At 36.4% G+C, this 16,299-nt stretch overlaps 1 protein-coding gene across 2 annotated transcripts; it reads left to right on the top strand.

The window, feature by feature from the left end:
• Positions 1-771: 771 nt before the first annotated feature.
• Positions 772-3,627, top strand: LOC105162359 (F-box/FBD/LRR-repeat protein At1g13570-like). 2 transcript variants are annotated; one of them, XM_011080360.3, is made up of 4 exons: positions 772-879; positions 1,901-2,765; positions 2,854-3,024; positions 3,113-3,627. In XM_011080360.3, the coding sequence occupies exons 2-4, from the start codon at positions 1,923-1,925 to the stop codon at positions 3,413-3,415; spliced, it is 1,317 nt and encodes a 438-aa protein (XP_011078662.1). In that variant the 5' UTR covers positions 772-879; positions 1,901-1,922; the 3' UTR covers positions 3,416-3,627. The 2 variants fall into 2 exon arrangements, with proteins under 2 accessions (XP_011078662.1, XP_088736899.1); XM_088880773.1 differs by having other exon boundaries at positions 783-879; positions 2,023-2,765.
• Positions 3,628-16,299: the final 12,672 nt, after the last annotated feature.

Below are 16,299 nucleotides of genomic sequence, written 5' to 3'. Positions count from 1 at the left end.
AAAACAATCTATTCTTTCGATGTCGTTATGCCAGAAGCTGCCTAACAGCGATTCGGCGGATTGTTCGGTTTGAATGGCCTAATAGAGAGTGGTCACGAGATGTTGAGTGGGCTGCAAGGAAATGAAGAGGAAAACAATCTATTCTTTCGATGTCGTTATACCAGAAGCTGCCTAACAGCGATTCGGCGGATTGTTCGGTTTGAATTGCCTAATAGAGAGTGGTCACGGGATGTTGAGTGGGCTGCAAGGAAATGAAGAGGAAAACATATGATTAACTTGGTTTATCGAGCACTCCTGGCTGCTTGCATTTACCACATTTGGAGGGAACAAAATTTGAGACGCTTTGAGCATATGGAACCACCACCGAATATAATAGCTACCATTATTGTGGAAGATATTAGACAGAGGATATCAGTCTTAATTTATCTCGTTCTGTTAGTTCATGTGCGTTATATAGATTATGGCATATCTCTTGGCCTGTCATGTAAGAAACCACCAGTTGAACATTGCTATACTGTAAGATCTTATTTTATCAATGAAGCTTACATTTACCTAAAAAAATATAACAGAAATCTTTTACGTAAATAATTGCGATCGTAAGTATAAACGCTTTCACAATTTAGTATATTTTAACTTAGATTTTTTATATATTATCCATTATACAAAATATAAAATCAAAAAGTATGAAAAACTACAAATAACAAACACATATTTAATTTTTTTATATCTATAAAAAAATATTAAATAAAAAAAAAGGAAGAAGCACAAGTTTGCTAGAAGTCGAGCTATTCCTGGATTCTTACTGCTATTTGACACCAAATCATATACAAATCGTACCAGAACGCTTCACACGCTGATTCAATCGAAATTCTCTCTCAGGTAAACTTTTGTAGTTCTTTTTCCGTCTTTTACTTGAAATTTCTGTGTGTTATTGTCTATGTACTATGCGATGCGATGCGAGGCGATGATGGATAATAGTGTTTTTCCTGTTACTTTTGCCTTGTTGTTTGCCCATGATTTTGTGCCATCCCGTCTTTGAGTCAATTTGCAGTGCAAGAACGTGAATGTAATTCTTATTCTTTTCGGCCTTCTCTGTGGTAATAACGAAGATGAAAAACAGATTACTATGTTTTACTCTATATGTTGTGAATGTTAGAAAAAAGATTTAGTCTTTCCTCTTAGGAAATTAAATAGTTCAATAATTGCATTCAGAGAAGTTCAAGATTTAGTCTTTCCTATTAGGAAATTAAATAGTTCAACAATTGCATTCGGAGAAGTTCAAGATTTAGTCTTTCTTCAATAAATCATGTTTTGGTCTGGTGGTTAAAACTGAGGTATCGTACTATAGTGTTTTGAGTCTTACCAGACATGTCCGTGACTGCTTGTCTCCTAAGTTAATTGTAATTTATGGAGCTACTACTATTGTTTAGTTGCTCGTTTTACTGTAACATTGATTTACTTTTTCTAAGAGAAAAAGAGAAGTGCTTCAAAACATATGCTTTTCAAGCAACGAAATCAACCGAGAAATCAAGAAGCTGAGGATTGAGCTTGTTCCCAATTTACAGGAACTGTTTTGTTCTTGCAAACGAAAGCAGTCAAATTTTATTCTTTGATTTGTGATTTCAGCAGTTTTTGTTCTGTTTTCTGTGTTTTCTGTCCTGAGTACGTAGCATCTGTATTATAGTCGGCCTCCTGTGAGAAAAACGGGTTCTGGTGCTGACATTGTAGTAACTGCATATACAATCTAGTCTAGACAAACTCGTTTTTTCTTTCAATTTACCTTATAATGTTTGTTGATCAAAGCTGTATCATGTGAAAGCTCTGATAATTGTGAATCAAGGCCTTTTTGTCTCTCAATGCACCTGTTGACAATTACTACTTTCTTGATAATCATTGGCAGGATTTGTGAACATTATATCGACATGAGAAGGACAAAGATTTGCATGGAAACTGATCGAATTAGCAGCCTTCCATGTGATGTCATTGATAACATTCTTAAGTACTTGCCTTTATGTGATGCAGTGAGGACAAGCGTCCTTTCAAGAGAGTGGCGGTATAATTGGGAAACTATACCATGTCTTATATTTGGTTCGACTTGCAAAGTAAACTTATTGAGGAGGTACGACTGGGTGTCCATTATTGATCAAATACTTTTACTTCACAAAGGAAGCATAACCAAGTTCTCACTCACAATTGCTGATTTGAAAATGTGTCGTGGTATCGACAACTGGCTGCGTTTCTTGTCAAACTGTCATGTTGAAGAGCTCACCTTTTGTTTTGATTTCCCAGACAGCCATCCCGTGATCTCTCAATTTCTATTTACTCTTGATGAACTCACACATTTGTTTCTTGCCTATGGTGAGCTCAAGCCGCCTCCCGCATTCAGAGGATTTGAAAGGCTTGTCAGACTTGATCTTTTTAATGTCTGCATTTCAGCTGGAGAATTCAAAAGTTTTATCTCTAAATGTCCAATGCTTGAGTATATAAAACTGGAGAGCTTTGGTACCAAAGCAATTGGAGACCTCGAGATTGACGCTCCTAATCTCAAGTTCTTTTCCTATCGGGGCAGACTCAGTTCAATTTGTTTCAAAAATACATTGCTTCTTGCAGAAATGACGATGACTTCTCACAGACATAAAAGCCTTCATGATCTTCAGATGCCAAACGATTTTGCAATATTCGAGCCCAACGATAGTAATCTTGTCAGGATTCTTGGTCAACTCCCATCCATTACAAAACTGACAGTTAATAGAGACTTTCTGCAGGTGGGATAGTTTGATTTTGCTTTTCTTTCTGAAAGTGTTAATTTTCTTGCCTCCGATCTCTGACTTTTATCTTGAATATTTGTTTCAGTACTTGGCTGGAGGTGGAAGTGGAGGTGGTGTGCCGAAGAAACTCCCAAACGACCTTAACCATATGAGGCTTCTTACGTTTTGGATCATTAATTTGAGTACCATAGCTGAAGTGACTTGTGCACTTTGCTTGATCAGAAGCTCTCCAAAGTTGCAGAGTCTTACAATTACGGTAAGCGGCGCCCCACGGAGCACATGTATCCTTGTATTTCCTCTTTTCAGAAAGGGCATACTAATTCACTCCTGTGATACTTTTATAGGCGCTAGGCTTGCGTAATCCGGAGAACTTGAAGACCGCTGCTGAATTTATCAGGGCACAACAAGAATGTGAAATTACTCTCAGTAGCCTGGAAAACATAAACATCCGAAACTTCTCAGGTCTGGAACCTGAAATGGAATTTGTGAAGCTTCTTCTGTTGGCGGCAACTGCACTCAGGAAGCTGGAAATCATCACTAAAAATAGTAATGTTTCAGGAAAAGCCCGAACTGAGATTTTTGAAGAGTTGGTGAGTTCCGGTCGAGCATCAGTGCAGGCTGAGATCATAGTTCGAGATTTTGATTAAATCTAAAAGATTAAGCTGCTTTATCAACCAGCTCAAAATTCCAATGGACAATGCTTTTATTGCTCTTCTGAAACCAGTTTTCAGGATTTACTCCATTTTGCTATTGCTTATTTGAGGTGGTTCTGCTTTTATATATCTTTTGTTGTTTCTTTTTCTTTGTGAATTTTAAATTATAGATTTAGTAATAAATTTTTTGCATTTATTTTGAATAATTTTAGGTTTAATTACTCATTGTACTAGTTAATTCAAGAATTTGAATGGATGAATTAATTATGAGATCAGTTATAATTAAGTTGGGTAATTAATTAGCCAGAGTAAAGATTTAATTTAGATGCATTAATTAATTGATTAAATTTAAACAAATGAATTTGATTGATCAATTAATTAATTAATTAAATGATGAGACATTAAATTAACCTACATATAAATAATTAACTAACTCATAAGATCAACTAATTCCGCATTTTATGAATTACTTCAAGCACTGGATTAATTAATGGTATCAAAATCAAATGAATTTAATTAATTAAATTAACCCCAATGGACATCATAACATATTGTAATCATGATTAATTATCGTAGTTAATAATAAATAGCCGTAATAAAGAGTTACTACCACAACCACGCAACAATTATTGGCCATTACTTTTATGATGATAGTTAAAATATTAATTTGATCTATCCCTCATTAAACCAAAACTTCATATATTAGGAGATTTCATTTAACTTAATGTTTATATACATAATTGTTCCTTTTAATAACTGTAGAAAAGACCTTATGAAAAATTGTAAATATTCCTCAGAAGTTATTTGAGTTCTAGGAAATACCAAACGAGAAACACAACTGATTGAGAAAGAAAAATGGAAACAGCCATGATTTCTTCTAATTCATCGGAATATTGTTACAGAGTGAAAAACAGAGGAAGAAGACTACTGTTTTAAATAACAGAACCACCAAAATCTAACTAATCCACAACAGCCATATTAGATGACGTGGACCAATACGAAAGCGAATAAGTGACTGGAACATGATTGTAAAATGCCCAACTAACTAAGCTAAAAATGCAATATAAGAAACACGCTTGTTGCTGGCTAAAACTAAAGGTCATCCTTGATCAAGAAGGTCTGAAGCAACTCCAGCACCTTTAGCAACTGCAGGCTGCAAAGAATCATCCACATTCATCATTGTAGCAGCCATTGAAGAAAAAGATATTCCAACATCCCCCCACAAGTGGGACTAGGGGCAAAAGATACGAGTCCCAACTTGGACAAAAAAGAGCTGAACAACTTCAATGGTAGAGCCTTCGTGAACACATCTGGAAGTTGGGTGAAGCTGAGAATGAGCACAGGGGCAATAAAACTAGCCGTGTAAGCATCACGAACAAGGTGGCAATCAATCTCAATGTGCTTGGTGCGTTCGTGAAACACAGGATTCGCAAGAATGTGAAGTGCGGCCTTGTTATCACAAAAGAGAGACACAGGCAAAGACAATGAGACACCAAAATCTGCCAGCAAAAAAGGTAACCAACGCAACTCACAAACCATTGCTGCCAAACTACGATATTCTGCCTCTGCAGAAGAGTGAGAAACCGTCGATTGCTTCTTAGTTTTCCACGAGACAAGAGGTCCCCCAAGAAAGATACAGAAATCGGTTAATGAACTCCTAGAATCAGAACACGATGCCCAATCGGCATCGCAATAACCTTGAAGGTCCAAAGAGTTAACAGCAGGCAAAAACAACCCAAGCGAAGGGCATCCTTTGAGGTATCTAACCACGTGGAGAGCAGCATTCCAATAGGCATCGCAAAGGTGATTGAGGTACTGGCTTAACTGTTGCACAGAGTGGGAAATATCGGGTCTAGTAAAGCTCAAATAGAGTAGCCTACCCATTAAATCTTTGTATGAATTTTGAGCCCGAAGCAGAGCACCTGTATCTGAGGCCAATTTGAGACCTACTGGAAAAGGCGTGACCAATGATTTAGCCCCCAACAGACCAGTGTCTATAATGATATTTGGTTTGTGATAAGTAAATCCCATAAGAATTCCGTGCAATCTCCAACCCCAAGAAATAACGAGCATCTCCCTTGTCTTTGATAGTGAAGAAATTATGTAGATAGGCCTTCACTCTCTGTAATTCATCAACGCAGTTACCAGCAAGGAGAATGTTGTCTACGTATACCAAGAGGGAAATCAACCCATGTTCAGTGTGAAGCAAAAATAAGCAATGATCGTGTGCACACTGAGTAAAACCAAATTGTTGTAGCTTCAATGTCAACTCGACGTTCCATTGGCGAAGCTTGCTTCAACTTGTACAAGGACCTCTCTAGCTTGCACACCAGTCCCAAATCCACATTATAACCAGCAGGAAGGAGCATGTAGATGTCCTCATCAGAATACCCGTGGAGGAACGCGTTATTCATATCTAGCTGCTGAATCACCCAACCTTTTGCTGCAGCAAGAGCGAGGAAATGTCGTACCCAGCCTTCGCCACTGGGGAAAAACTCTCAGTGAAGTCGGCACCTTCGACTTGATTATACCCTTTGGTAGTGAGGCGAGCTTTATGTCGTTCAATCCCATCTGCTTGCAATTTCGTCTTGAACACCCACTTACTACCAACTGCTCGCTTTCCAGGTGGAAGGGGTGTTAGAGTCCAAGTGTGATTTCTTCCCAGAGCTTGAATCTCTGCATCCATCGCGTCCCTCCATTCGGGAAATTGAGCTGCTTTTGAAAAAGAACATGGCTCCTGCACAATTGACAGAGAAGCTACGAAGGAATTGTATGCAGGAAAAGCAGAACGCAAGACAGAAGAGTTGTGTTAACACACAGAATCATTAGGCCACTGAGGTTTTTGACTCAGTCTAGTAGACCTATGAGGAGGTAACATTGTAGGAGATGTAATTTCTGCAGGCAAATGCATAGGAGATACTTGAGAGCTGGTGTCATGTAGTGAAACAGAGTCAACTGGTGAGGAACTAGATGACGTCAAGGTGATATTATCAGTGCTTGCAGTGACTGTAGGAAGGGGGCAGTCAAGAGTATCCTTAGAGTTGCTGTCAAATATCTATTCATGGAAGATCACATCCCTAGAGGTAAAGAGGGTGTGGTCTTCCAAGTCATACACTCTATAACATTTTTGCGTTATGGAATAACCCAAAAAAAAACACTTATGGGCTCTCCTATGGAACTTAGTTTTGTGAGGACTTAAGTTTGTAGCAAAACATAGGCAACTGTATGTCTTAAGATATGAATAGGTAGGAGCATAGCCAAATAACCTTTGAAAAGGAGTGTTCCATCCTAAAGTTTGAGTAGGTGTTCTGTTAATGATGTAAGTGGCAGCTAGAATGCAATCCCCCCAAAATTTAAGGGGAAGGGAGGTTCGAAACAAGAGTGCTCGTGCAACATTGAGTAAGTGCCTATGTTTCCTTTCTACTCTCCCATTTTGTTGAGGGGTGTATGTACATGAAGTTTTGTGAATTATGCCATGGTTTTGACAGAAATTTTGACAGTTCTAGTTGATAAACTCTGAGCCATTATCTGAGCGTAACACTTTTATTTTAGTTTCAAATTGTCTTTCAACCATAGCTGCGAAGGTGGAGAGGGTTGTAGCAACTTGTTCCTTATGTTTAATAAGATATGTCCACAAAGTTCTGCTAAAATCGTCTAGAATTGTGAGTATATAGCTGCAGCCTGATAGGCTAGGTGTTTTGTGTGGCCCCCAAAAGTCTAAGTGAACCAAACCAAAAGGTGTAAGAGATTGAGAATCACTTGGTTTGAAAGTAAGTCTTGATTACTTAGCCTTTGGGCATATATCACAATGCATATCTAATGAATCCTTTGAGATATTACATTCAGGGATCTGCTTGATAGCCATCATAGAGGCATGACCAAGCCTTCTATGCCACAAGAAATCATTGCAATCAGTTATAGCACTACAAGAGTTAGGCACAAAGGCAACAACATTGAGTGAAGGAGCAAAAATAGTAGATTTTAGTATGTAAAACTTTCTCATCAAGATTCCTCTTGCCACCACCTTCCTAGTCACCTAGTCCTGCAAGAGGCAGTTGGATTGATTGAACAGACACGAGTAAGCACTACTACAACACAGTTGACTGACTGAAAGAAGGTTCACTTTGAAGTCTGGAATAAAAAATATAGAAGTGAGGGAGAGCTTATATGTGATTCTCACAACTCCAATGTAAGAGACTGTCTTCTTAGTTCCATCGGGTAAATGAACAAAATGTGTATATGATGGAATGGAATAAGATTCAAAACAAGATAAGGATGTGCATACATGGTTTGTAGCTCCTGAGTCAATTATCCAGTCACTAATACTCAATACAGAAGGCTCAAGAGTGTTACTTGCGAATTGTTCTTAATATTGTACATAATTCGCGAAGTGAGAAATAGGATATGAAGGTTCTTCCTTTTGCTTGATCATTTTCAATAGTTCAGCCACCAAGTCTGCTATATCAGACCTCTTCTCATTGTTTGAAGCTAGATTTTCCATATTATTCACTGCTCTAGCCTCCAAATTTCCAAAAAAATTGAAGCTACCCCCAGGATGCCTATTCTTATCATTCAATGTTTTGAACCACTTTGGAGTTCCATGCAATTGAAAGCATGTATCACGCAAATGTCCTGTTTTATGACAATGCGTACACACCATGGATAGTTTGTCCACAAACGGTTTCCGTTTCTGTATTTGTTTATGTATCCCTTCCTTTATGTTTTCTCTCCAAGTAACCTGGTAAGCAGAACTATTAGTGTTGTCTGGAAGATGAACTTGCACGTTCCTTTGCTGCTCAACAACAAAAATCATTGAAAAAGCCTTTTCCAGATCTAGCAATGGGTCTAACATCAGTACCTGGCTCTTTTCTTTGTCAAAACACTCATGGAGTCCCATGAGAAATTGCATCAGCTGCATCGACAAGTACATCTCTCCTATGTCCTTGTTGATGCCATAGTTACAGCCTCCACAAGTGCATTTCGCAGAAGGAGACAAACAGAACAATTCGTTCCACAACTTTTGTATTTTCATTAGGTAAGAGGTCAAAGTCATGTCACCTTGCGAGATAGACGAGATCTCGCGCTGTATTTGATAGATCATTGGAGCATTGCTCCGTCCAAATCTAGTTTGAATTTCTAGCCATAGTTCTTTCGAAGAACTTACATACATGAAAGCTTCCACGATGTCTTTCAAAATCGAGCTCCAGAGCCATGACGTTACCATGAGATCCGCTCTTCTCCACTGTTCAAATAGAGCAGAACTTGCTGGTGGCTTAGGAAACAATCCATCTATGAAGGCGAGCTTCATCTTGCATACATAACTCTACTCCAAGTTAGGTAGTTGGAACCAATTGAAGTTGTAGACGCCAGCACAAAGCTGGAATTATCCGAAGGATGAAGATACAGAACATCCTTCTGGTACTGATCCTCCTCCATTTCGAATCACCGTCAACTGTGTATCTATGTTGTGTATTAGATAATAGAGAAGTGTATCTGGAGACCTTCAAGGAGAAGGCTCTGATACCATGTGAAAATACCAAATGAAAAACACAATTGATTGAGAGAGAAAAATTGAAACAACCATGATTTCTTCTAATTCACCAGAATATTGTTACAGAGTGAAAAACAGAGGAAGAAAACGAATGCTTTAAATAACAGAACCACCAAAATCTAACTAATCCACAATAGCCATAGCAGATGATGTGGACCAATACAAAAGCGAATAAGTGACATGAATGAAGTACAAGAGAAATATCTTTGGAAGAAGAGATGAAGAACAAGAGAAAGAACTTGAAAGAAGCAAGCAAATGCTAGAGAATGTATATGAGAAAAGCTCTCCAAGAATGAGTTGTGATTTTTTCTTCCAACAAATGCTTCTATTTATAGAAATGCTTGGCCTTCATCATGGATTTGAATTATTGCTGATTGTGGTTGTCTATCATACCTCCATAATGCAGCAAGTTGTCTGACAAAACTAAAATGAATTTTTGGATTTTTGATTTTCTTTTTGAATACATCATGATTACATCATTTTCAATATGAATTTGTTACAATAATGAAATTTGTTACAACAATAAAATTTTTTACATCAAACTAAACTTTTATGGAATTGGACTAAAAATGCCGAAACAATCATCTTCATTTTCATCTCCGAGATGAATTGGCGATGGTGAATCTTCTTTCTCACTTTGAATCTCTTCAAGAATTTTCTGAATTTCTTCAGTGGTTGTTGCTTTGGCAATTCTTGAGGACAAATTGTTTTTCCTTAATAAAAATTGTTCTTGCTCTGAATTGAATTCTTTGCCAAAAATTGTTGATATTTTGCACATTGTAGAATTTTGCTTGAACCACTCCAATATTGCTGCTCGGTCAAATGTTTCCGTATTCATTTTGTCCCCCCATTTTACACAGCATTTTTTCCCCAAGGAAAATATGATTGTATCTTCATCAATTTGGATGGGCTTGAATTGGGGTTCAATTTTCAGAATTCAAGTCAGATTAAATTGGATATAGAATTTGAGAAAATTGGGGAGATGTTTTCTTGGAAACATACTGATTTTGAGATTTTCTGTAAAGAATTTGAATGCATCCTAAGACTGGTTTAGGAAGAATATGTGGTTCCAGACCAAAATAGTACCACCATATGACGAACCAGTTTGGAATTTTCTCGGGAGAAATTTTGGTGCCAAAAAGAAAATAAAAGGACATGGTATTTTTTTCATTTTGCTTAAGAAGGAAATGTTGAAGGCTTTGATATAGTCCCAATTGGATAACAAAGGATATTTTTTATTTGGTATATTTTTGGGCTCATAGGGACTTTTTCCCCAATCGGACAAAGAAAGAATGGAATTTATGAAAATTTTCCTATAGCCAATTTGTGAAGAGTTGGCTGGGGCTCCTTTGGGAGGCATATTTTGAATGAAAATTGATTTGGTAGAGACAAGAATGTCTTCAAAAAATTGTTGGGTTTTTTGAGGATCTTCATAAATCCTGTTGTGATTTTCATCAAGAACCATTATCGCCATCAAAACAGGATTATCTTGGGTTTGTTCATTTATCCACCCATCCTCAATTACACAATCGAGGTGGAAATTTATTTTCTCAAAATATGGGAAAATTGGTGAATTGGATTGGGAACTGGTAGGCCTAGCAGTAGAAGTACCTGCTATGTCTTTATAGGTTTGAGTAAGTTTGGAAGGGGCAAGAGGAATTGATTTTCCCAACGGGGTAAATCTGTTGACAATTTGAATGGGAGTTTGTCATAATGATGGTGTTCTTGGGGTTGTTTGGGTAAGACTTTGTGTTTTTGATTGGAGAGATGGGGGTACAACCCGTAATGGTTTTCGATTTTGTGGAATTTGTGGCTTTGAAATTTGAAGATTTTGGGGTCTTAATTGGGTGTTCTCTGGCGTTAGAGAAGGGTATTCTAATTTGAGAATTTGGGTTGTTGTTTTTGCTAAATTCTTTAGCTTTGAATCTTCACTTGATTTCAACATCCCTGCAAGAACTCTCTTGTCAAATAGTTAGGAATGTGATTGTGAGCTCCTTTAATATATTCAATATCAAAATCAAATACAGATAATAAAGTTTGCCATCTTGTAAAAATTTGTTTTGAAACTAAATTTTTAACATCTTTTGTAAGTACATCTTTTGCAGCTCTATAATCAATTTTTAAGAGAAATTTTTTATTTAACAAATCATCTTGGAATTTAGAAATACACAATACAATAGATAATATTTTCTTTATTATTGTAGGATAATTTTTCTGAGCTGTAGTTTTCCAGACTCCAGAATAATATCTTATTATTATTTCTTTATTATTAATAATTTGGCTAAGGATACCTCCATATCCTAATTCGGATGCATCTATTTGTACAATTTTTGGTGCACTTGGATGGCATATACTAAGACAAGGAATTTTTTTAATTTCTATTTTTAATTTTTTCACTAGATCTGTATGAATTTGGGTCCAAGGTGGTGGTGGAGTTTTTAGTCTTTCATATAATGGTTTACATATTTGTCTAAGATTTGGATAAAATTTTGAAACATAATTTAAGCTTCCTAAAAATTTTTGTAGTTGAGTTTTGTCTAAAATTTGGTCTGGAAAATTTTCTACAAAAGTTAGAGATCTTTGAACTGTGACAATAGTTTCCTGATGAATTTGATGTCCTAAAAATCTAATATTAGTTTGGAAGAGTTTTATTTTGGGGGATGATACAACTAAGCCATTATCTTTAATGAGTTTAAGAAATATTTGTAAATGTTTCTAGTGTTTTTCTATGTTTTCACTGAAGACTAAAACATCATCAATATAAACAATAGTGAAAGAAGTATATGGAGTGAAAATATCATTCATAATTTTTTGAAATTCTGATGGAGCATTTTTTTAAACCAAATGGCATAACATTCCACTCAAAATGGCCAAAAGGGAGAGTGAAAGTTGTTTTATATCTATCTTTTTCATCAATTTGAATTTGCCAGAATCCTAATTTCATGTCAAATTTAGAAAATATTTTTGCATTATAAAGTCTTTTAAGAAGATCTCTTTTATTAGGTATGGAATACCTAATCCATCTTAATGCGTTATTTAAATATTTGTAATTTATAACTTATCTGGGTGTCCCTCTTTCTAATTCTGCATTTTTCTGGACATAAAAAGCTGAACAAGACCAAGGAGACTTTGAAGGGAGAATCATTTTTTTATTAAGAAGATCTTGAGTTTTCTTTTTTTTTTTTTTGCAATATTTTAGTAATTCTTGATTCATCTGTATTGGCCTAGCTTTAGTAGGAATTTGTCTTTCATCAAAATTTGTTTCATATGGAAGATTGATAACATGTTTTTTTCTTTCCCAAAATGCATTTGGTAGTTCCGAACAAACTTGTTTTTGAACTTGATTTTGAAATTCAAGAATTTTCTTTTGAGTGAAAGGTGCAGAAATTTGTTCTTCTATTTTTTTATGAGAAATTTCATCTTTTAAAAAGAGAATTTGTTTTTCTTTATTACTAATTTCTTGGAATATAAAAGTATCTTGAACTACTTTAATATCTCTTTGGGTTACAGGGAATTGAAATTGAAATAAGATATCTTTTCCCATTACTTTAGTCCTAATCCCTTCAGAACTTACATTAATTAGGTAAAGCATTTGGAGAAAAGGATTTTCTAAAATTATTGGAGTATTAAGATCTTTGACTAGCACAAAACTAGTTTTAAAACAAATTCCATTATTACACACATGAGCTTTTGAAAGTTTGAAATTAATTTTGAGACTAGCATAATTAGCAGCTGAGAGTTTTTCTTTAGTTTTTTTAAAATATTTAGTGGGGATTAACCCTTCTTGAATACAATTCATGTCTGCTCCTAAATCCAATAAAGCTATGGCATTTAATTTAAAATCTTCAATAACTAGATTAATTTTTTACATACCATTTTTTATAAGAAATTCTAGATATGGCATTAACGAACGCTTCTTCTTCTTCAGAGACTTTAAATGGGGATATTTTGTTAGAATTTTCTTTGAAAATTTGATTTTGAAGTTTTATGATTAAAATTTCCTGTTGTAATTGATCATGGTTTTCTTTTAAAGTTTTAACTTCCTTTTTTAATTGTCTAACTTCATGTTTTAGATTATATATTGAAACTTTAGAATTAGAAGAATCAAACATATTCATAATTTCTGAGAAATCTGTTTTAGGAGGGGGTTTTATGTTTTGAGGATTTTCATTTGAAATTAATTCTTGAAGTTTATGGAGGTAAATTTCTTTATCTTTAGGGTTTTGGATTTTATCAATAAGATCTAAGATTAGGAAAAATTGGTTAGTTAAGGTGGCTATTTGTTTATTACAAAGAAATAATTCTGGTGAACAACTGGTACATTCATTATTATTATCTGAATTAGAGTTTTGGGATTCTTCTTCTAAGGAGGAATATCCTTCATCTGTATGAATTTGATCTAGTTGTTCTTCTAAGCTAGAATTTTCAATTTCAAATATTTTTAAATCTTCTTCATCTAGGATTCTTAATAATTGATTTGTTAACTCTTCTCCTAGACGTAATTCATGAATTTTCTTTCGCATTCTACAACTACTAGCATAATGACCTGGTTTTTGACATTTATGACATATAATGGAATTAGGAATACTAGAATATTTTTTCTTTGCGAAATTTTTTCTTGGGAAACTAGGTTTAGGAGAGGTTTTAGTGGGGAATTTAAAAGAAGCTTTCTTTGATAATCTATGTCTATGATTGTTATAGTGTTTTGGCTTTGATGATGATGACGGTGACCTTATTTTTTGAAATCCAAATTGTTCACACCAACTTCCTAATTCTTTTCTAGTAGTAAGATTTTATTTCTTTAATTGGGCTTTTGAAGTAAAATCATTGCATAATTGTAATCTGATGTGGCCGAGGTTTTTTTGCTAGGAAATAAATCGGGATTTTACCACGACGGAATTTTACACCAGGCGAAATATAATTCCGCAAAATGTCTCTTTTTCAAGAATGAGGGGTCTTGTCAATGAATAGTGACTTGGATTAAAAAATTAGTATTTTGGTATTTATAGTGGTATGGGAAATTATATGGTGTGGTGAGTTGCATTTGCTTAAGGTGTGCCTCATACCTATAAAAATTACATTTTTACCCTCAGAAATTAATATTTTTTTACTAATATACATCATAATCCTACTAAATTAACATGATTAATAATTTCTCAATAAGAAAGGGATGCAATATTTTTGTATTTTTTTTTAATTTTTTCACGAACTTTTTCTGCAAAAGATTTTGGTAATCCTGAAATAAATTTTTCTTGTCAAGAATAACTATCTGCATCATTTCTTTCATAAATTTTGGATAAATTTGGCTCTAATACCATTTACTACCAGGATATCACAAACCAAGAATAATTTAAATATAACAACCATATTTGAAACCATGTAAGGTGATATACATTGGTAAAAATTATTAACTTGTAAGGGTAAAAATGTAATTTGTTGTATAGAAGGCATACACTAAACATTTACAACCCACCACACCATATAATTTCCAACACTACTATAAATACTAAAATATTAATTTTTTAAAGGGGACTATTCATTGATTAGACCCATCTCTCATGAAAACAACACCTTTTTTGCGGAAATTGCAATTCACCTGGTGCGCAATTGTGTCGTGGTAAAATTCCCGATTTATTCCTTTAGCAAAAAAACCTCGACCACATCATTGGCGCCGTTTGTGGGAACTTTTATCTCGACACTGAGTATGCAAACCAGGTCTCGAGCTTTGGCGGAACAAGACTCGCCTCGTAAATAGTCACCACCCCAAGAGGTAACCCCCCTAACTCATGAGCAAGTACCCCTCAATGGGGAGATTCCTCTTGAACATCGGCATATCTTTCTCCTCTTTTGATTTCTTCAAAAATATTATACTTTGAATTTTGAGTAATAGAGTTAGTTTTCTTATCATAGTCCCAAAAAACGAGACGAATTTATATGTAGAGATCCTTGAAGTTTCACGAGGACCCTTGAGACAAAAATCGTCATTGTCATATAGACAAAAGTCGCTATTGCCCCAGGACCCCCCTAAGCGGAACTTTCATTGAGATCCTCGTCAATAATGTCGCTCCGGAAACTTTACATCCCTTTGAAGTTGGTAAAAGACCGACTCCGGGACATGAAGTATCCTTTGAGGCAACATCCCATTACCAAATCTTTGAGGCAATGTCCCCACATAAAAATGTTGGACTCAAAAAATTTTGCCCCCCCTTCCGAAGTTGGTAAAAACCTAACTCCGGGGCATGAGCAAAAACATCCCTTCAGGCAACATCCGACGAATATAAATCGTAAGAGAACAAAACAATAACTTAGTAAGTGTAGTGACTACATTTACGAATATAGAATACTATCGAGTCACCTACTAAGATTTTCAACCTAATGGATGGTGAAAAAGTCACCCCAAGAGGCAACGTCCTTAGAAAAAAAAATTTGCGCCGCCTCACCTTCTCCAAGGTCTTGGGAGGCTCCGTCATCAAATATGAGAATTGTTTACGAAAAATCTCATCTCTTGAAGATGACGTCGAATTTTTCAAAACAAATGAAAGAATTCAGCGCAAAAGATAAATAAATTCTGAACAACCTCTACTAATAGAGAAGGAGAGCAAATATTATTAAGAAATATTTGATGGTGTAGTGGTTGGAGTTCTCACTTTTCGTACTTTTGACCCGGGTTCGAAACCCATGGGACGCAAAAATAATCACCTCCTCCCAACACTTGAGGATTCAAGCCAAAGGCTCGATGTGGGTGCGAGGGGGCGCCTCGAGCCAAGCCCAACTGGGACTGCACGGCCGAGCCCGCCTCGAGCCGGGAAGGGGGCACCCCCCTGCGCCTCGAGCTGAAGAAGGGGTGCGCCCCCTCGAGCTGGCCACCCCCAGCTCGAGGCGCGACCTCGAACTGGAGAACGGGGCTGCACGCCCCAGCTCAAGGGTCGGCCTCGAGTTGGCCGCAGGGGGGCCGCCCCCCCCCCCCCCCCCCCCAAGCTCGAGGCGCGGCCATGCCTCGAGCTGAAGAAGGGGGTGCCCCCCCTCGAGCTTGCTGCAGGGGGGACGCCACGCCCCCTGCTCCACCACAAGCACCCCTGCACCGCGGGCTCAGCCAGGCACTAGCTCGAGCCACCAGACACTGTTGGCCAAGCGTATTCGCACACCCCAATGAATAGAAAATAATAAACGACTACCCACCCATCCACTCCCATGTGTTAACTAAATTCAGAAAATTCATAAAAGTGTTTACTCTCGGATAAAATATTACACCGGGTGTGCATATTCTATTCGAGAGTGGGGGCTGTATGATATACATTGGTAAAAATTATTAACTTGTGAGGGCAAA

This window comes from Sesamum indicum, linkage group LG5, assembly GCF_026168435.1.
Source record: "Sesamum indicum cultivar Baizhima isolate 11 linkage group LG5, ASM2616843v1, whole genome shotgun sequence".
NCBI classification, from domain to species: domain Eukaryota; kingdom Viridiplantae; phylum Streptophyta; class Magnoliopsida; order Lamiales; family Pedaliaceae; genus Sesamum; species Sesamum indicum.
Note: the sequence above shows the minus strand (reverse complement) of the source record. Positions and strands in the feature narration are given on the sequence as shown.

Bases quoted from the DNA above. Each gene is read 5' to 3' on its own strand.
- LOC105162359 (XM_011080360.3), top strand. From the start codon at position 1,923: ATGAGAAGGACAAAGATTTGCATGGAAACTGATCGAATTAGCAGCCTT. The intron at 2,766-2,853 runs GTGGGATAGTTT...TATTTGTTTCAG, and splicing joins TTAATAGAGACTTTCTGCAG to TACTTGGCTGGAGGTGGAAG. The intron at 3,025-3,112 runs GTAAGCGGCGCC...ATACTTTTATAG, and splicing joins TGCAGAGTCTTACAATTACG to GCGCTAGGCTTGCGTAATCC.